The following is a 22,494-nucleotide window of genomic DNA, read 5'->3' on the forward strand; positions in this document are numbered from 1 at the left end:
TGCAACATTTATTAATTTTCCAGTAAATGATTTTCCTCTATTCTCACAATAACTCAGGGTTATGCAGTAGTTCCATGGTTCACTGTTTCTTTAAAAATATAAGGTCTTGGGTTCAAAGCCTTCCTTCTTTCTGTATGGAGTCTGGCTGACACTGATAATGATTTTCATAACAGTCATTGTCGCAATTATTTTCTTTATAGTTTTTCTTTAAAAGATCAGAAAATAGTGGAAACTAGTATTCAACCAATGGCCCAAACACAATAGTCTAAATGGCTGGGACTAGAGAATGAAAAACTGATACCTTTTTTTCTACTTCGCTTGAAACTCATCATGTGAGCGGTAGCATCCAGTTACGTTAATGCCACCACCACTATATATATATATATATATATATATATATATATATATATATATATATATATATATATATACTTTCAAATGTTTTGGTTGCATCTCAGCACGCCAAACTGCCAACTGTCTGGATGGTAGCGGTAGAGGGCCAATTACACTTGCATTAAATCGAAAGAAGAGTTTCGATACTACTTGATGCAGTGATATTTCGGTCAATACCTTGAAGGTATTGAAGGCCGATACCCAGCCCTAAGCGAAGGATTGTTTTTCAACCGGAGTTGTGATCTGTTCTTAAATGCAACATGTTCTGTAGCTGATTAGCATTTTGGACAGCTGTGGCTACTGTCACTGGAGGAATTTTAATTTCTGCCTCTTGTACAATGGATTTCTGCCTAAATGTCAGTAGGAAATAGTGACTCTGTTGAGAGTTCTGACATAATGACATCAAAACTTGATGTTCGCTTTTGATGGTTCAGATTGTTGAGAAACATTTTGCTGCATCTGTGGTTTCGCCACATCATTCCATCTACTGTTGGATAGAAAGAAAAGTTAGAGAAACAGTAATTAATGCTGATGACACTCAGGGTATAATTTACCTGGGGTTCAAGCCTATTGAAATAATACACACAGTATTTGTATGATTGGAATGACATAAAAGTGTTATTAAATATTCCCCTCAGATTAATAATATACATATGACTCTGGACCTGTTGGAGATGATTTAGTTCAGCCACTTCAATTATTCTCCCTGTAGGTTATTAGGGTGCAGTGAATCACAAATTAAACCAAATTCAACTTTTGCATACTTCTCGAAGCAGACTTAATAGCTCCAATCCTGCTTGGCATATTTTAAGAAGAAATAATGACACTCGTGACTACAGCCAGAGACAGACTGGACACCCCGCTACTTCCCCTCCATCTTCGCCTCAGTAAATTACCTGTGTGGTGATCATTGAACTGAACTCTCGGACAGCTTGTGATTCCTGTGCCGCTGTTACATTCTAGTTGGCTAGTACGAGGTAGACTTCTACTGGATCTGACTGCAGCTTTTAAAGCAATACTACATGTAGGTTAAAGCCTATAAAATGGGTGAAAATATATCAGTTGGGTCCCCTAAGTAAACTTCTATTGTGGAGTTGGACATCTTACGTCCAATGCTCTTATAAAATAGCTTTTTGATCCAAACGTGCACACAATAATATATTATTTGGCTGTTCTTGACTTATCTCTTTAGTGGCTATTTCTGGTGTTTGTTGTAAATATTGCAGACGCGTGGAGACAAAAGGTCTGTAAGCTGAGCCCCTCCCTTCTTAGTTACTGTTAGTACAACTGTCAATCTTTACATTCTTGCATTGCACATGCAGTTTGCAATGTCGACGATGGCAAATTTAACACTGAAAATGTAATCATTGTTTTTACAATGTCGACGTAGACAAATGCAAGTGTGTTACTTGTAGCCGATATGATTTTGAACAGCTGGTAGCCAGATAATTAAGCTAACATTTATGAGTTTTTTAGGATATGACACTATCCTAAAAAACTCATAAATATGTACTTGAGGGCTACATATGCAAACAGACTGAGGCGAAAGCTCCATGGCCCATGCAAAATCCCCTTATGATCCATGAAGACATATAAATAAAGAAACAGCCTTGTTCTTGTGTTGCAGTTATGCACTAGTCAGTCCTGGCACTATAAGCACCATAATAACAATCTTGTTTAGCTTCTTAGTTTACGAAGGCAGATAAGCAAGACAGAGGTTAGATTATGGGGGCTTTATTGTTCATACATATACAGTATGTTTTTACATTACACGCTACAAGAGAAAAGGCCTTTAGGAGGAGGGCTATCAGATGTATTTGGCAAACATAACACTGGCTTAGTTAACAGGTTTAGGAGGGGTTGGCGGCGTGTAAACTTCTAAAATGATAAATACTACTATTATAGATACTTCAAATGAAGAGCGGGACAGAGCCGCCACACTTGTTTGAACAAAAGGCTGTTTATGGTAATTCGTCAAATAGCGTCTGGCAGCAGCAGCGGTGGGGATGAGGCCTGGGAGCCTGGGAAGGGGGTTGGATGGGGGGTGGTGGGGGAGACCTACGGTGTCCACAGCTGGATAGCATGGCAGAGGTTTTAAATGTCAGCGTTGAAGGGGGATGTGGCTGCCATTTGGCCTGACAAGCTGCATGCCAAGGGACTGGCAGCGGGGTGCAGGGGCATGGTGCTCCCGGTCCCGGCCACAGAGCTCTCACCTTCTGCCATTTATCATGCGGCTACTTGCCTAGCGCATCTGGCGCCTTCGCATTGACAGCAGCAGCAAAAGCAGTTGCTGCAGGCTAACCGGTGGCCCATGGTAATCGTTTTAACATCGCAACAAAATTAGAGCACTGGTATTTATTTGAGTAAATTCAGTTCAGAGTATCTGGAGTAGATGTCGAGTTTAGTTAATGGGAATGCAATAATATTTTGAAGACGTTTTGAGTTGTTCGTAGAGTGCTGTGCAGATTTTGCTGCTGAAATCGACAAAGTATTTCTTAAGATTACATTCTAATAGAGCAGGGCAGGTTGTAAAGTAGTAATCCAAAGCACTAAACTAATAGTTAGGATATTCCACCCAGGGACACCTTTAAGAACATAGTGTAGTCATCTGTTCATCTAAATGTATAAATTAGTCATAGCTGTCTGTTTATCAAACACTACATTTTGAGTTTGTGGTTGATATGAAACAGATTCATTATTGCTCAGTGAGTGCAAAATATGGAAACCATTTTGCTCTCAGCAAATTAAATATAATCAACTGTCATATCATCTTTTATTGATATTAATTGACTGTAATTGTGAATCCTGCAGTAACTGCTAGTTACTTTCTGCATGGCAAGGTCAACTAAATTGCTTGAGAAGCTGGTATGGTATTTTACATGATGACCTTGAGTTGTGAGGACGTATTAATATCTTCCATTTGTGGTGATAAAGTATGAAATGAAACTGAACTACTCTGCTTCTAAGTGGCTTTACAGCATCTACTGGTTGTGCTCACTGCTTTGAAATATTCTGCTGGGATGGCAATATTTAGACATGGCGGTGACTGTTAAAATTAAGACTATTCTGCATATTGTACAAGATAAAACTTGTGTATAGGTGTATAGGATTTCAGTTGAAACAGCTACTCACATATCAGATCCCCTCATGTGATATTTGTCTCAAAATAAGTGTTTCAACTCAGAAAAGAAACATATAAAATTGTGTATTGGTCAGTACATATTAATGTATTTTATACATATACTTAATCATATACCTACTGTTAAAACAATGCAACTCCAAAATGTCAATATTTTAAGACAAACAGTCTTGTTTTCTTAACCCAGGTAAGATTCACCAAATTTAGAGCAATAATATATTTAATTTAAATCAAAACTATGGCATAAATCTGCAGAAATTGAGACTGTGGTCTTTATTTACCTTGATCTGTACGTGCTATTTAATTTTTTCTAATAACCATCAATAACTGAAACTAATTAGGCCCCTGAGCCACAAAGTGAAGACATTTCTTTAATGTGTTTGCTGCACTATATGTAGTCTTTCATCCTAATAGTTGATGCAATCATTGCAAATGTTGCGTACATGTGAAGGTAAAAAGCATCAAAGATCAAACATCCGATAGTGTGCTGTGAACTGGGAAAGCGTCTTACTGGGATGGGATCTTTGCTTTACATACCACAGTCATGTCTGTGTGTACATGGCTGCCCACATGCCTATTTACATTCACACACATGCTCATCATTACGTGTGTTGCCAGCAAATGCACAGAGGCAGCTAACACCTGACAGAGTGCAGGTGGATCTCTGTATAAAAATAGGAAAATATGTTCATAAACAGAAGCTGCTACAAGGACACCAAGCCTGAATCACACTTTAAACCAGAGCACAGTTACATGTCTGCAGCTTAAAAACCTACACAACAACATTATGTCTAGCATTAATGACTAAAACTGACATATGTATGCACATTTTATCGAGAACATGAACAAAGGACTCAACAAACTAAACATATGCCAATTTGGGACTTATTCTGAATGTAGTATAGGAAAAAGAACACATGTCATTCATAACTTCATCAACATAAATAACTAATAGAAGGAATTACATGTCATTGTTGGAAACAACAAAAGACAAGAGGATCTTGGCAATCCAGGTCCATGAATACGTACAATCACATGTCAGTCACCATTCACTACATTATTCACTTTGGAGAAGGAGGGAAAAAGGAGACATCATCACAGCCTCACAAAAAAAGCCATGTAATTATGCTCGTGGGTGAAAATAGGCTAGATTGATTATATGCATTTACAATAATGAGCCGTCAATGTATTATTATGTTACAGGAGCAATCAAAATCTTGACATAAATCATAATTTATTCTGCCTTCAGAATTTCCGATCAGCCGCACTTTGTATTGTTGTCAGAGGTTGCGGTTCGAAGCGATGGGAGATGTGAGAAGCAAACAGGCTGCTGATACCAAACTACAGCTGTGGCAGCAGCCTCATTAGGGATTCACGGAGGTTTCATTCGACGAGCGGAGCTGCTCGGTTTTGGCTCGGGGGCAGACTACTCTTATAAATCTCCAGGAGCTCAGAGACAGACAGACAACGAGACACTGCTGGCCAGGCAGAGCGTCAGTTCTATTCGTGCAGAGGATCTTTTTTTTTTTGCAGCACGACTCTCTCCCCCAGCTGATTGGTGTGGCTTCATTAGCATGGGCCGTGGCTCCTCCGATTTGCAGTAATTAAAGAGAGAAATCAGAGCGCTTTGCCTCCAGTCCAGACACAGCCAGTGCCAGTCAAGTGAGATCGGCGTGGAACAGATCTTGCCTTCCTGGCCGCCTGCCACTCTGCACCACACTCACACACACACACACACACACACACACACACACACACACACACACACACACACACACACACACACACGCACACACACACCCCAGACACCCTCCCCTCATCCCTCAAGTAAGAGTACGTCTGGAGGCGAGGTATGGGGTGTTGGCGTCTGTGCCAAGTTACCCCCTAAGTAACCCCTGGGGTTACACAGGCACACACGCCTCTCCCCACGGGCGCACGCTGGGCCGGCGTTGTCATGGTGATGGCAGGGAGAAAATGTTTAATGGAGACACTGATGAGAATTTATGAGGCCGTGGCTGTGTGCATTTACAGGGATACGACCCTTAGCCCATCACGCGCCGCCTCCTGTGGTTCTACATGTATATCTCCACTTACACAAGCTGTAGCTGATCATCGGGGCGTATGCTCAGGCAGGCGGCGACAATATGCTGCGAGTCCGGCAACCAGCAACCAGCAGGTACAGTTGGTGGCACGTGGCATTGGTTGTTCAATTAAATTAATGCCATTGGTTGTGTTTTTCCATGAAAAGTTCTTCTTCAGTCCTCTTGTTTCCAGTTGATTCGAGTATGTTGTGTCTGCGCCCCATAATTAATTGCGAGCGTCTGTATCTGGCATGGGCACCATTAAACAAACCCGGGGTCTGATAGAGTGCGCTGGCATTTGCTGGGGACGCCATCTTCAGCGATAGCTCAACAGCCCTTGAGAGTGTGTCAAATGTGATTCATTTAAAGTACACTTCTGACCTTAGTGTGGACACAAATGAAGGGCCATCTAGAGTGTGAGGTCCCGTCAAGTATATTTTCAGCATTAAATCTCAGCAGTCTAGATGGACCACAGAAGCACACCTTTTCATTTAGCACAAGGACAGTTAAAGGTACAAAAGGTGTCCCTGCAATTCGACCTGAACTAAATCAGGTGAGTCCTGGCTTGACCTTTTTTTTACGATTTTTTTGTGGAATTTTAACTCTTTGGATAATCACATTCATCACCAACTGTGCTAAACAGCCGTGGAGAAATACTGTGTTTCAGAGGCTTCAGATGTGTTGTGGACCCAGGTGTGGAGAGGACCCATCCTATTGAACCCATGAAGTCACTCTGCGCTGTTCTCTGAACACTTCTCTTTGTCCCTTTACTGTCAGTCTCAGTATCAGAGTCTACCAGCCCACTATGTCTCTTGTGACTAGGGTTTCAATTATGAACGCTACCTTTGACTACCTCTGTTATTCCGCGGCAGCCCACATATCCCTGCCTGCCACCACTCATGTGTGACTTGATGTATTGTCTCACTGTTTTCCGTCCTTTCAAAATTAATTGCAGTTTTATCTCCCCCCAAGATAAAAAAAAAAGCCAGCCGAGAACATAATAGTCTAAAAGTAGTGTGGATTCTATTCAAACAAAACAATTAAAACCTCGCTGTTTTCCTTGCTGTTTCTGACTGTGGACGAGTCGGAGGAGATTTTTAGTGGCGGTTCTTCTTTTATCTTTACACACAATAAAAAGCAGTTTTACCTTCAATTACCTGTCGTGATTGGGTTGTGTTTTAGCAAACTCGGATCACATTCTGGACCTGACCATTTGCTGTCTAACGACTTCTCACCTACAGTATTGTAATATCCCTCATCAAAAACTAATTACATCTTGAAAATGATTCTTCTCTATGTGATGAATGCACCTCTGAGGGGTACTTTTCTCCGTCTCAGGCCACAGTGCAAACATCTTTACTGATACTGACTTGATTTTGCTCAAATATGTAGGTGTGAGCACCATTTGCTATTTTGGTTTAATTAATTTTGGCTGGCACTTTCGCAAACATGACCGTTATCCTTGTCAGACATATTGCTATTGTCAACACAGCTGCAGGTAGAAAGCATCATTACTGTCAGCTAAAAGCAGTTGGGAGTTAAGACTGCTCTTAAACAAATTAAGAAGATACAAATTGATCATTAAGTAAACTACACTTTCACAAATATAGTTGATAACTTGGTCTCTTCTGGAATGAACCAATCCAGTATCAGCCCTTTTCGCAGTAGCCATTTTGACATGTCATAGCAGGTGTAATTGATAAGAAATGTGGCCCGCTGCTCTATTTATTGTGTCATTCCTGTGAGCCAGCATGCGCAACGCCAGGGCCCTGGTCCACCTAAAGGGAACAAGGCCATAGTTAATGTTTTTAATTACACCTGTGTTTGCCCTGCAGTTACATGTCAAAATGGCTGCTGTGAAAAGAGCCTTTTGAAAGGGAAGATCAGAGCGTTTATATAAAGCTACTCTTCATCCTAAATAGCCACTCAAATTAGCTTTTACTGTGTGTTATTTGAAAAGGGCCTTTGATTACAAGTTGTATTTAAATGATTGTTTACTAAGCGTGGTAGTCATCTCTCATAGCTTATGAAACATAACTATTCACAGGAGGCCAAGCTTTGGATTCCTCCGAATGTTGCAGTGTGCTTCGATGCGTAGGAAGAGCAACTCTGCATTTAAAGAGGTTGGAGGGTGGTTTCCTTTTAGCCTTTCCAAAACAAGCAAAATGGTAAGGAATGGGTTTGTCTGCCCTGAACTGCCCTGAACTGCCCTAAACTGTAGTCGTTAGCATATGAAGCTAACAACCTTACAAAATACGGTTGGCCTATGAATACACCATTAACTAGAGTTTATTATTTTGTGGGGGTCACTGGAGTGAAGGGGTCGAGGGGTTGTTTAGAATATGTTAAATCCAGATACTTTATCTGACTAAGGTTTGTACAAGTTGGAATCTATGGCTCCAAACTTGGCTCTGAAATATCAGTAGCATATCTTTGTATTGATAAATCCATGGTGCTGTCCGTGGTGCTGAAGTAGCAGACGTTTTTGTTTTGGATCTATATTATATGGGCTGAAAAAGGGTTATGAATCAACAAATGGCCCTCTGACTATCTGACTACTTTCCATGACTTCCACGTGGATCAACCTGTGAGGATGCTAACTTCTTTGCCTTGGACCACTTTTACAGGCTTCTTGTTTTAAAATGAGTCGGCTGGGAAAAAAAGAAAGAAAGTCAGCCGAAGACAGCGTTTTAGCTAACGTTAGCTCGTAGCTACAGTTGATCAACTCTGTTAGCCCCAGGTTCGGATTTCAGCTTCTAAATTGATGGCAGCTGGTTACAAATTAGAAGTTGTTCTGTATACTTGTGTCTGAAATCAAGAACCAATTGTTAAAAATATTACAACAAATTTTATAAGATTTAAAAGAAAAGATTAGTCCATACAATTATGCCTGTTCTTCCCCCAACCTATTTACCATAAATCATCAGTTAAATGTGAGTACACCTTGTACATGTAAAGTGATTACAATACACATTAAATATTACCTGCTTTGTTGTCATCCTCATAGATTACAACAACGTTTTCTATTATTTTTACAGATTTTCTACTCTGGGCTATGACGCCACAACACTCTCTTTTTGTGTGTGTGGGTTTGCCTCTGCTTTAAATATAGTCAAGATGACAGGCATAGCATTTACCTTGATGTTTACTGCTTTGAACTACTTGGCATGGGCAATGCCTGGGCTGGGATTCACACAAGAAAGAGGCCTATTTGAACAAGCCCATCTGGGGAAAATACCAGAATGACATGGCTGACACACACACACAGGCTTTGAATGGTTCCTCTCTGAGCAAGTGATGAGCATGAGACACAGTAATTCAAATGTTTCAAGTAAAACCCAGAAATGGGACCTTTTTGTGTCTTTGAACATCATCCATTAGGAAATATGGTGTTTCTCTCTCTCACACACACACACACACACACACACACACACACACACACACACACACACACACACACACACACACACACAAGACACAATTCATTTAAGACATTCACCTCACTGTTAAGTTTCTGCACCTTACAGTGAGTGATGTATAAAAGGGAGTTTAGATGGGCGAGCAAGTTGTCACCTGTTATATTTAATCTCATTGTAAGTGTTATTTTATGACATGGCAGGCAAAATCAAACTGCAGGGTTCCGACTAAAAAATAAAGAAAAATTGCATTACTATACTTTGAATCCAAATAGACAGACTTTCAAACTTAAATGTTGCCTATATGAGAGCTTTTTTGTTTCATTACACATGTTAAAAAATAAATATGGAAATAGAGAATTTAAAAAGAGCAAAAACCTGGATTAGGGTAAATCTATCCCTCACACACATCTTCTAATATCACTTCAGCAATAACAATAACAGCTGGTGAATCAGATAAAACACCCAAAATGTGTTTTGTTTTGCATACATTTCTCTCTGCATTACAGTTCGAAACTAATCCTCCAACACCTTCCCAAGTGGAGCTGCAGCAACAGACTTGCTAAGATATTATTATGAATAATTTATTGCACTCCATTTCAAAGAGCCGAGCTGAAATCCCGACTATTTTTGGTGTAACGGTATCACGCGTTGGTTAAGTCTGCAGGTACACGTTGCAGCTGTTGGTTTCTTGTACGGCGGCGGTGTAAACTGCATTAGCCTCTCGCTGATATCGTTATGGTGGGATTGGTCTGTGGTCCACAGGCTCAGTGTGCTGCTGGGCTTCTGTTTGCTCAAACATATTACAATCTCAGACTGTTCTGTCTTCAGCTACGGTGTCGTTGCAGGTATACACACCTCGGATTCAAGTATGTGTGTGTTTTGCAAGAAAGACCTACTAACACTGATGCATGTATATTTAGATTGCACACACAGGAACATACATGTTAATATGTTCAAAATTGTGCAGCCTGGCGATGCAAGCAAATATTTAAGCCGGATGTCTGTCCATCCCTTTTCTCAACCCACATGCACAAGCATCAGTGGATGTCTCTGCTCTGCCATCTCAGGTAGTGCACTTGATCATGACATTTGTTTAACGTTCCTCATCGCTTCGTCTCTCAGCGACACGGTGAAGTGCCGCACACCTCTTTCTCCCGTTGTTTAAACACGCTCGGCGCTTTTCCATCTTCTTTTTTTTTTATTATTAGAAATGTGAAATGTGTCATGGAAGCAAACACCGGAGCAGCGCAGGAGAGGAGGACAGATAAGCCTGGCAGGACTCACGCCGACTGCTCGAACATGTGTTACCCCGAGGAAGTACTTACCCGTGGAACACAAAGGCGTGACAGCATCTGCGAATATCGCCAGTGACCATAAGAGTGACTTCAGCGCGTTGCAGAATTTGACTGCTTGTAGTTTTTTTTGTGATGAATCGATGCACGTCAAACCCCCCTGGTGCGATAACCATTAGCACCGGCCTCGCTGGAGGATGTGACATGAGTTGTGAAATCGTAGTGTGTGGTGGGTAGTAGTGGCTGAAATGTGTGAAAATGTGTCCATTTACGCAGAGTTCAAGTGAAGGAAAACAATAGGTGCCAAAGTCAGGCTTTACTTCAAAGAGCAGGGGAAGATTGTGTCGGGTTCTTGGTCGACATTTTTTCTTTTTTCTTCCTTTTTTTCCCCATCTGCTGTGTTGTCAGGGGAATACCCTCGCTTGGATGAGTGTGGATTTAGATATGGCTGACAGGTGGGTGACCAGGGTATCTCATATGAGAAAGAGTGAACAGGGCTCTCTTCCAGTTCACCAGAGAACACGACAGATATGATCGTATGGTTGACTTAATGTAAGGACTGATATTCTTGGGATTAACTTCCGGAGCCACTATTTCTTTCTTTCCAATAATAAAACCACTCGCTGGCAGTCGTGATAAAAGTCTCCCACCATGCGTTACTCTTGCATCCATCTTGCATTCGTGCAACAGCGAGCACTGCAGACAATTCTTTCTTGTATTCAGCCCTGAATGCTGCAAGATAAAATGGTGGGACCATTTCTGTGCCCTCTGGCAGGCGTAAAAACTGAATGTGGCTTCAGAATAATTCCTGTTAAATGAGGATGCAAGTGTGCAGAGAGCATGACGTGAAGAGTGTCACCCCATGACATATAAGGAAGGAACACATTTTCATAGTTTTGCCTTTTTTTAAAGAACAAAAACAGATTAAAATAACAAAATGCATTGATAGTTTCAGTTTTGGAGCATTATCATACACAATATATGGTATATACGCATTTTGGGGGCGCTAAAAACAAAATTGTTGAGTCAGTTTGAGTGTGTTCTGCTTCAGATTTTGCGAGCCGCCTGGTTGGCTCTGCTTTTTGAAGGTGGGGTGGCGTCCGATGCGGCACCGGACCCGGGCTGGACAGCGAGCTCGTTTTTGTTCTCCCCTTCACATTGCCAACTCCAGCTGTCACACAGAGGGACAATAGAGAAGAGGAGGGGGTGCTCTCTGAATGGAAAAAAATAAACTGGAGAGCCCCCCGTCACACAGCCCCCCTCCCCAAGACTCGTCATCTGCATTTGACAGGACCCCCGTTCTCCTCTCTTCACCGCCCCTTTTCTTTTTCTTTCTCCTTTTCTCTCCCTGTGCTCTCCATAATCCCCCTTTCTCTCTCTCTCTCCCTGCTAAGTGCAGCTGTTGCTCTCCATTGGATCTTTTTTTTTTCAGACTGATTGCTAATTAGGATAGCTTTTTGGTGAGTTTTATGTTTAAAACCTGTTAAACTTGCAATTTTCCTCTCCTTTTTTCTTTCTTTATTCCCGGCCGATCTTAAAGGGAAGCAGAGAAAAGACGTAGCCAATTATACACAATTTACTTTAGCCTGAGCATTTTTCAGACTGCCCCCAATGTCCCATGCAGCATTCATATAGTTTACAGCTACTGTACTGTGCGGTAGCCTCTTATTATAGTGCTCACTTCAGCTTTGAATGCAAAAGCCGTATACTTTGAAGAATAGACTGCCCCATCTCCCTTATTCTGCTCACATAACTGAATCCCTGGGAGAGGGAGCAGAGGAAAAGGAGAGCCTGAGAAAACAGCAATTCACACACCAAACACAGAGACCCCTAGTAGCTCAACAAATGAGTGTCTAGCCCTATGTCCATTCATATCGCCCCTCGGCCCGCAAGCCTATTAGCCAGGCATCGCTCCTTGAACATTCACTGTCGACAACATGTGGAGGCATCGCTATAGCAACCAGTGGATATGACATGTGCAATGGACGGGGACTCCTGAGCTGCTGAATATAAGGAGGGGCTCAGCCTTAACTAAATGATCGCAAAAAACCCAACCCCACCACCTCCCCATCTCTTTTCATTGGCACAGAGGCGCTGAAAGGACTCACTAGTGGGGCTTCTGCACATTCTTCCGAGGCTCGGAAAATCAGGCGGGCATATCCCACATTCTTCTTCTCCCTTTTCTTATTCTCTTCGACTCTCCCTTTTTTCCCCCTTTTTTCTTCATCTTCGTGTTGAAGCCGCGGTCTTTTGTTGGCGCTGGGAGGGGGGGTGGGGACGCATGGGACCCTCGCGGGGGAACTTTTGGAGAAGCGGACTGAGTGGGCGGCCGGAACGCACAAACGCTTCTTGGAGCTGCGGCGGGCGTCAGTGGTTGAGCATGCTCTCTGGAATACAGGACGCAGCATCCTCCGCTGGCTGCGAAATGTGCACTCTGCCCCGCAACATGGATTTGGGTAATTATCTCTATAGGCTTGAAACGTGTAACTGTCCTGTTTTTGTCTGTTCCGTGTGCAAGTTGTAATGCGTCATTTATGCGTAAAAGGCGCCTTAGAGGACCGGCTTTTGAAAACTTGTCAGCAATCGTAACATCACGTCGAAAGCTGTCGTTCGGTGTGAATCAAAAATGATTTTTAGTGTTTTGCAGAATATTTTCAGAGCTCTGGTTTCATATTTTCATTTTTGTTTCATTCACTGCGCTGCGATAGTCTGCTGCAGGTCGAATCTCCAAAAGCGCATGGGATAAAATATGATTGAGCAAAACAAAATAGGTTTTGCGCCCACGTATAGGTAATCAAAACGTAAAGTCGTCGAAACAATCCTGGTCAAAGTGGTTGTTGAGCCCGATGGTTTGAGCACATCTGGCTGCAGAGGACAAAGTTTATGTGCAGCTTCATGCTGTCCGATGCTGCCCGGCTCAGAGCCTATGGACTGAAAACTGGTAAATCCGCTCTGTGTTTACATAGATTATTCTATTTTAATAGCGTTAAGTAAAAAAAAAAAAGAGATTTTTATCTTTATCTAATTTATAACGTATTATTTTATGATATTCTTAGATGTATTTCTAGAGTTGGATTACCCAGCACGTTTTATGTTGCAGGTTTTATGGTAATATGACTTTGTCCATACTTAATTGCTTTATATTTTATTTCTGAAATGAATCATTATTTTCAAATGTGTATAGAGATTACAAATGTGTCAGACTTTTTTTTTGGACGATTACCACTGTATTTACAAAATTTCAATAATGTCATCGAATACTTGGTGTTTTCTTAGATCTATGAAAAATAGCATGCTTATAAAATGTTGCTAAATTTTGCATTTCCCAGTTTGTCACAGGGCTATCAGTCACATTTTATTGCATAGAAACTACTATAAATGTATGGCAAAAACCAAACCACCTTAGTTTAGAGTTGAGGTTTGGCAGTTGTGTGTTTGGGAGGATTTTCTTGTAATTCTTGGAGGCATTGTGCTGTGAGTGAATGGGCAGCCAGCCGCCCCAACAACACCTCTCTGCCTGACCTTTCCTCTATCATTTGAATAATCCAGAGCCCCGAAATCCATCTGCCCCTTGTCTCCTCTCAGATTGGCTAATTCCCCACACAGGGGCAATATGAATAGAAGAGAGAAACAGAAGAGGAAAGTCTGTAAGAGGCAGAGAGTAAGAACTTCACTCAGTGTGGATTCGGCACAAGCAGCAAACTAGCAGTGAGCGACACGAGTTTAAAGGAATCAATACAAATGAATTTACTGAGTTTTAAAATAATTCATGAAGAGAAAAAAAAATCAAATTCTTTATTTCATGGCAGTATTTCATTATGCTCTAACCTTCAGATCTAAATATTTTGTAAGCTTTGATTATGGTACAGAGTGTGATTTTCTTACATTACATTTTCATACATTACTATTATTCTGTGTTTCTGTGTTTTTTAATATGTTAGCTAGAAAAATCAATTTTTTTTTAAACATACTGTATTTATAGTAAAATAAAAAGATAACAAAAATACATCAAAATATGTATTTTTAAAAGCAAAGGGCCAGAACTCTAAAGGTCCATGAAGGTAATTATTCGCCTCACATCTCCTCCCTTTTCCTCCTCCTCATTCTCTCTCCCTTTCTGTATCTCCTCTGGTTTCTTTCTAACACGATTACCGCCTTCAAACACTCTTTTATGCTCGCAGTGCGTTTCAAGCCTCTTTGCTCCCACAGTGGAAATGTTTTTTTCTCTTAATTTCAAGATGTTTACCTAAATAGTAAGAGTAGCCACAGATGGTAGAAAGCCACGTCCTGATTAACTCGATAATACGTTTGTCTTTTTTTGTCTTTTTCAGAATAGAGAAAATCATTTAGTTAAAGGCGATAGCTTGGTATAAGGAGTTGTCAGGGAGATTTGAGCCAATAGGTCTGTGGGGGGCACTTCGGTTTCAGAGGCAGCAGTCTTTAACGATTACACCAATGTGACATTCTGTGTCCACAGTGCAAAGAATGTTGAATGTTAAACTTGTCGAATGAGGGTTTTTAATGTGCTTTATATTCAGTCTTCTATGCGAGAGAGGATACTGGCTGAATGGTTTGCATTCTCAACAAGTACTCATGGAAATTGACTATATATTCATTTGAACACTGAACAACACGGACGACTCTTTGGATTGAGGCCATGCCTCCCCTCTGTTCCCATACATGAGCCCCTTCAGACCTCTCAGTTGTTGTCTAACCTCTTTATGCTTGATTAAAACTACATGCTCGAACCACAGCAATTGCAATCAACAGCAACTGTCGTCGGGCCCAACACGGTAATCGAAAAGATCTTGGCATCGGCACATCTGCTAAAACATTGGCAATTACGAGCCACAAGGTCAAACCATATTGTTACTGGTGTGAGCTGAAGGGTCTTGTTTTGAAAATGGTATAACAAGAAGTAGCCGTCCTTCAGCCGGCCCATTAGACCCCTCAGGCTAAATGTCAGAGCTCTGCCTTTTTTTTTTTTTTCATATTGTAAATTTGATTCACTTCACCCATCAATCTTTCAATCTTGCATGCACACAATTAGGAGCCTGCTAATGTATTTTTTTCCCTGTTATTGATATTGCCCTTTTGCAGACATATAGTGATTGGCATGTATACATCTGATAAAAATAGATCAGAAACTGTGGATAACTGGCTTTTACAGAAACCCCATGGGTTTGTGTTAGTCATAGAGGACAGTGAGGATGATGTATGTGAATTAAAATATGCTGGGAAAACAGCATTGTTCTGTTTTTGAGAGTTAAATACAAAACTAACGTCTATATTGTATGCAAGCAGCAAAGAAACATATTTAACAGTCGCTATATTTTAGGTATCATTAATTATCCTTCCCAATTAATGCTCCTAATTATCGCTGTTATGCTCTCAAAATATTCTGCAATAGGGCCCACAGGGAATTTATCATTACAGTAAATGGCCATGAGTGGACCAATTATCAACACATAGACCAATTCTTTAACCTATACTGATAAAAAAAAACTCTCAGAGTATATTGCAGAACGTTAAAAACAAGTCTGCCACAGTGAGACAAAGCCTTTACCTTCCTGTTTGAATTAACATGCAGTGTGGGTGTGAATATCTGAAAAGGCTTTTCTATTCAACTGGTGGAGGATGTACGAAGGTCCAGTGTGGGCTGTCTGTGTCTCTCCAGTCCTGGTAGCCATTAGCTGTGTGGCTTGGGTCAGGGCCTAATCCAGCCAAACTCAGGACCAGAGGAGCTAATTAAGCACAAGCTCTTAGTATCCCAACCTCCTGTAGCTGCACAGTGCCAGCGCACCCCATGCCAGCACTAAATGGGGTTGTAAATATCTATATTGGAGGCATAGTGTGGAGACAGCCCTGGACAGGGGCTGGTAATGGGGGTCGACTCAGTCTGAATGCGTATTATAAGGCCGGTATTAGAGCTGCCTAATGAGTGGGGCCGGTCAGACAGTGGTGGGGGGGTGGAAGGAAAGAGCGGGAAGTGGAAGTGGAGGTAGGTAAGGAAGCATTGTTGCGTCCACATTTGTTCACGGAAAAGTCGACACAAGCCTTTAATTGAAAGGTGAAGCACTTGCAGACTTGCTGTAAATCAAAAAAGACTACATCAATCAGGAAACAAAAAAGAGTGGCATCCTCTACTGCTCTGACAGTGTGTTCTCTCTCTGTTTGTGTCCTCCAGAGGGGCAGCCTGACCCAGATCCCAGTGGTGAAGGAGACCAGGGTGGAGTCGGGCCAGTTCCTGCTGCTGTCCGTCCTCTGCATGCTCTTCATCCTGGTGGTGCTGGTGGTGTCCACCACCTTCTTCTGCGTGCGCCAGCGCTCCCACCTCCGCATGAAGGAGAAGCTGGCCAGCCTGGGGACTGACACCAGTACTGATGCCACTGCAACCTATCAGGTTAGACCAGCCCCTTCGCTACGAGCCAATCAGGTGCGAGCACACTTAGCCTGTGCCCTGCCATTGGAAGAACACTCACTCTGTTCGAGTAGGGTAGATTTTCCGATTGGTTTGTGTGTGTGTGTGTTTGTTTACGTGTGTTTGAATGAGTCCCTTCTACCTGTTTTGATGACTGTTTGTGGCTGTTGTAATGATAGTAATTTGCTTTTACGATTAAATTATATGCTTTTTTTATCATGCATTGCAATTACTACAACACTATTCTCTTTTTTATGTTTATTTAAAAAAATGTATGCTCTTTATTTGTTGGATTTTTTTACTTAAATGCGGCAATAGATATTTGCTCTATCCAGTTATTCAATGCTCAACCGTGTCTGATAAGTGTGTGTGTGTGGGCGTGTGCGTGTGCTAGTGCGTGTGTGTGTGTGTGTGTGTGTGTGTGTGTGTGTGTGTGTGTGTGTGTGTGTGTGTGTGTGTGTGTGTATAAGGGAGATTGAGAGATAGACAGAGAGACAGAGGAACGGCCGCCACTGTGACCTATTCCCTCTGTTCCTCCAGGGCCATGGACAGCCCGGGCTGTATTGATTTTCAGTGTTGGGGCTCAGCTGTGCCCAGCATGGCATTCAGAACATATTTATCTGCATGTCGCCTTAACATTTTCAATATATGTTCTCTACATCCATAGCCGGTGTTATAAAGATGGCTCCAGATAAGCAAAACAATATATGAATGCATTTTTCAAACATAAAGAATATATACATTTGTGTTTAAAATATATATTTAATTGTTTTAATCAAGGTTAGCATCTGTGCAAATGTTAGGTTTCTTTAGGGCATCTGCTCTTTCTCAATATACCTTATAGGGGTGGAATAACTGCTCTGTCATGTGGGAGAGAGATATTGTGAGATGACAGCACATACTGGAGACATTGTTTCCTCTTGGCCTGTTTTTTGTTCTTATTAGTAGTGGTCTGAAAGAAGGGGGAACGAGGGGAAGCTGTGTTCCCACCACCAGCGCTCCTCTCTGGGCTCCATATGTGTCTGTCCTCTGGCCCTCTCTGGTGCTAACTGCATCTCTCGGCCTGCTCCTGGGACGTCTTCTCGTCTCCGGTACAGCGTGGCGCTTTGCAGAGATGTTGAGAAGTGGGATGAATTATGAGTTGGACCTGAATATTGCCCCGAGGCCAAGGCCCAGGGCACCGCTTCATGGTTCCAATCATTAAAGTCTGACGGCGGGAAAGCTGATCCAAGACCAGGGCTTAGAGGGGCCTGTGCTCCAGAGGGAAATATCACTATGATTGATCATGAGATAGCATGTGTTTTCACAAGGCATTTTCTCTGCTCTGCCCTGCGACAACCAAAGATGATGGGGTTTCAGATTATGAATTTAACATGGAAGAACCAAGTGTGACCACACCTTTTGAAGGGAATCAGGCAAAGTGTGCAACTGTTACTGTGTTTGTTCATTTACACATTTATAAGATTGCACAAATCTGCCAATATATCATTTTTTTCTATCTCTTTTTCATTTTGTATATATACTGGAGTATGTAATGCTTAGTTTTTAGATTTCCGATGACCCTGTCTCTGCACTGAGGCATGATGGGAGAAAAGCTGAGTCACTGGGGGAAGTGTAATCTCTGTAGCAGTGGGCATTTTAGCAAGTCTCAGAAACCTGGAGATATCAATCACAATAGAAAATGATACTTTACAATTCTGCCAATGCATTTTTTTTCCTCTCTTTTGGTTCTTTGTTACATACATTCACTGTGGATTCCTATTTGATTGTTGGATAGATTATCCTTTCTTTGCAAAACAAAGATCCAAATTCTTCTTTTTAAAGAAAGTAGTTTCTGCTCTATCGAACCTGACTCTGCAGTATGGTGATTTTTGTGCAGGATTTTACTTTAAAAGCTCACTTGTTTTTTTTTAACTAAAATATTCATTCTTAAACAACAAAGACTGACGCTGTGTGGCAGCCAGGTGGGACACACTGAATTTATTCTGTAAATCGTGTAGGGTTCCTCAACCATGTATTTTTTGACGTAATTAGTATAAGCTCCATAATCCACGAGGATAAGCCATTAATCTAGGCAAGTGAGGACAGATCAAGTCAGCCGAGATACAGGATTTTTACAATGTGCATTTACAGAACTCAGCCCCTAACAGCGAGGATAAGCACATAACCTACATACAACTATTGTTATTTTCATGAAAAGAAGATAAATACCTGCATTTGTGAAGTGTTCAGTGTTTCACCATCATCTTCTCTAACTACCAGGAGCTGTGTCGCCAGCGGATGGCAATCCGCACATCGGAGCGCGTCGAGCGGCCGGAGACCCTGCGCCACTCGAGGCTCAACAGCGTTTCGTCCCAGTTCAGCGACGGCCCTGCAGCCAGCCCGTCCACCCGCAGCAGCACCTCCTCCTGGTGCGAAGAGCCGGTGCCGTCCAACATGGACATCTCCACTGGTCACATGATACTGGTAAGTAACTTGCTTTTACTCAAGGGACAGTGCGAGTAATGATTCATGTGGTGGGGAAAGTGAGGAGGGTGGAAGTTTGTTTTTTTATTGTCAGGCCCTCAGAGATTCTTTGTGGTTTTTAGCATCTGATTGTTACAGCGAAACAACCACAACATCACGTGTCACTGACTATGCATTTAACCTGCCACAGTGGGTTTAGAGTAGGCTGAGATGACAATGCTTTTGGTAAGAAAATCAGGTTTGGGTTTATGCACAAGATAATCAACCAGGGGTACTTGTGCCTAAGAGGTATTCCTGCCATGGGTTACATGGATTTTGGATTTGATCAATTCATTTGAAAAATTTGGAATTAGGATTTGATTCAACTAAAAACATACATCCACATATTCAGTTAGCTGTAAAGTCTGTATACCTCATGTTGCAATTAAGAGTGATTAAAAGCAAAGAGAAGAGAAGCTCAAAAAGTTTGCTAAAAGTAATTAATGTAGTAGTAATGAATAAATGGTCTAAAATTGCTGAGCAAAATACTTAAAAATAATGGATAAATGGTTTAAACGTCTTCTGATACTCCAAGCAGTGTAGTACAAAATACATAACTGAATGAATCAACCTAAACATTAACAGTATGCAATTTTATGCAAAAATATTCTAACAACAAATACAACAACTATTTTAAAAGCCATTCTTGGTGGGGTTGTGTTAATGTTGGGGAACTCGGGATCATCTGAGAGGGTCTTTGGGGATACGTCACAGATCTGCAGGAATAGGCTTTTCTGAGGTTTAATGTGAGTATACATGAGAGTGTCTGCTTTTAAAACTCCTGGTGTCTATCAATATGCTAGGGCCTGTGCTGAAAACCAACAGCTTGATATCTCTGTTTATCTATTTCGATGTGTCTCTTTTTCATTCCTCTCTCACCTCATTCCCTTTAGAACCTTGTTATCTTTGGCTTTTTTCTCCCATCACTCTCCCCGCTGTTTTCCCCCTCTTGCTTAATCTTGCCTCTGTTGTCTTAATTTTTTCACCTCCCACTTTTTCCTCCCTCAACTGTGTCATTTTCTTTCTTTATCATTTTGCCCCACGTCTCTCATCATTTACATCTTTTACCCCCTTCGTCTCTCCTACTGCTGCAGCAAAATAAGGCAGACATTGTTTTTTGTGATGAGAGCCGCACAAAACTAAACTATCGTTATCCATCTGATTGTCATTAAGATGTTTTAGAAATTCTGTTCTTTATTTTTTTGTTTCCACTGGAAAATGTTGCCAATGCTTCCACAAACACACAATGGATTGTTTTAATTTTGCACAACTTTCGCTTCATTCATTTGAGACAAGCTTGATAAAAGAGATGGATAGATGCCTCGCAGTGTTTCCATTAATGGAGGGAGCATTCATCACACTGCATGTCTAGCTTTTATATTGGGAGGCTATAATGAATGAGAGTGAATCTGAGTAATGCCTTGTATTGGTGGTAATAGATGGGTTTTGTTGCACTCGTCAAGGCTTGTTTGTGAAGGCTCTTTTGAAAACATTGACAATAGAAAAGCATTTAGCCCTGCAATAACAAAAGAGACACTGTGAATCATTTCTAGGAGCTGTTATTATTACCCATAGTTTCTTCAGTGCAGGCATTGCCGTGTAAAAAGTTAAACACTCAGGGCCCTTTAATTCTCTTTTATGCCATGATTGACATGGAGATGTCCTATAGGGGTTCTTCTTTAAAATTCCACCGCCATCTCACATGAAACCATGTGTGAGATTGCCTTGTTATCACTGATCTCAGACCTATATTTTCCCATCTCAGCTCTCCTCGCCTCTCATCTCCTCTCTCTCGCTCTTTGGAGCTCACACCGTGTGGAGAAGGATGATGAATACCCGGCTCTCCAAAGCACATATGCTGGGGGTCCTTATTGTGAGGCCCGATCAGATCACATACAACCACACACACAACCACACACACACACACACACACACACACACACACACACACACACACACACACACACACACACACACACACACACAACCACTATGAACTACGATGTTGCGCCCAACCGTTTGACCCCCTCGAGATTTGAAAAGTCTTGCATAACAATTTTCAACTTCAGAAGGGGAATTGGATGCCTCTGTGTGCTGAGTCACCTGTCACACCTCTTCTATCGTACATTTTATATCTTCTCTCTGTTCACTTTTTCAGCTGCAGTGTGGTGCTACAACCATGAAAATGTTAACCACTTAATGATTAAAAACCTTAAAAAATGATTACCAGATGTAACATGGAGTTACTTACTGTATGTGGCTGTATTCCTGTGGTTATTGCTGTAATCCCTTCAGCACCATGGAGAGCACATAGACAGTAAAGCTGTTTTTCCTCACAAGCATTTTTAACAAACTGTCCATCCAGCTCCCCTATACTCTCCAGAAACAGGGTCAAAATGTCAATGCTGTTGCTGGAGCGTTCCCTTGGCTTAATCACCTCTCTACTGAAAAAAATGAACAATGATGACGCTTGAGGCTCTTTTTCATTATGTTGAGTAGTTATTGTAAAATGATAAATGATGTGCTTGAAAGTAAAACAGACTGAAGCAAAGGAAAACTGACCCATGCAACATGTCCTGCCCTGTTTTCCTCACAGTTTTAGATTTAGTTTATGAGCAAAAGAACAAATTGCAATCCATTTCAGTCAAAATAATGTGTTCTTTTCATTGAGCTATTATTAGCGAGCACACAAAGACGTACATATTAACACCATCTTTCTCCACCTCTCGCCACTGTTTATCATATCATAAAGCTCCCTGTTCAAACTGTTACCGGTATTGTTCGTTTTAATTTGACAGCGGAGCTTGACAGTAATGTGTTACCTGTTGTGTCTGGCTTCCCTGGTTGTCCCTTCATCCTGATTTCACCCAGCACCCTCTGCTGCCGAGGAGACTGCTTAGGAAGGATTAGACATTGTTTCCCTGACACCCAGGCCTCCCATCCCAACCCTCTGATTGGCAGACATAATCCCCCATTCACTAAACCTTCGTTACCCTGTCTCTGGAATACGCCATGGTCCGCTGCCTCCCCCTAGTACCGGGAGGGCTTGATAAGGGCCTGCTGGCTGCATTGCATTAAGCTGCGAAAATATGAATTTGGAATGCAATCGATTCAGGGCATCGTTTGAATAGAATGGGAGGCAATTCAGAGTGGATTTATCAAGTGCATGGAGATGTAATATTGGTCGGGAAGGTGGGCTGCTGTCAGGCTGGCAAGCAGAGAGTACTTGTACAGGGTGACAAGA

The 22,494-nt window shown here is 41.7% G+C and overlaps 1 protein-coding gene across 1 annotated transcript in view; it reads left to right on the top strand.

The window, feature by feature from the left end:
* The window catches only part of ptprn2 (protein tyrosine phosphatase receptor type N2), a gene marked incomplete at both ends in the record, with an annotated part of 120,837 nt that overhangs the window by 80,942 nt on the left and 17,401 nt on the right, over window positions 1-22,494 (top strand). Inside the window, 2 exons of the mRNA XM_079234007.1 lie at window positions 16,512-16,727; window positions 19,008-19,211. Coding sequence (XP_079090133.1) covers window positions 16,512-16,727; window positions 19,008-19,211 — 420 coding nt within the window. The remainder of the gene's footprint in view (window positions 1-16,511; window positions 16,728-19,007; window positions 19,212-22,494) is intronic.

This window comes from Taurulus bubalis (genome assembly GCF_910589615.1).
Source record: "Taurulus bubalis genome assembly, chromosome: 18".
NCBI lineage: Eukaryota > Metazoa > Chordata > Actinopteri > Perciformes > Cottidae > Taurulus > Taurulus bubalis.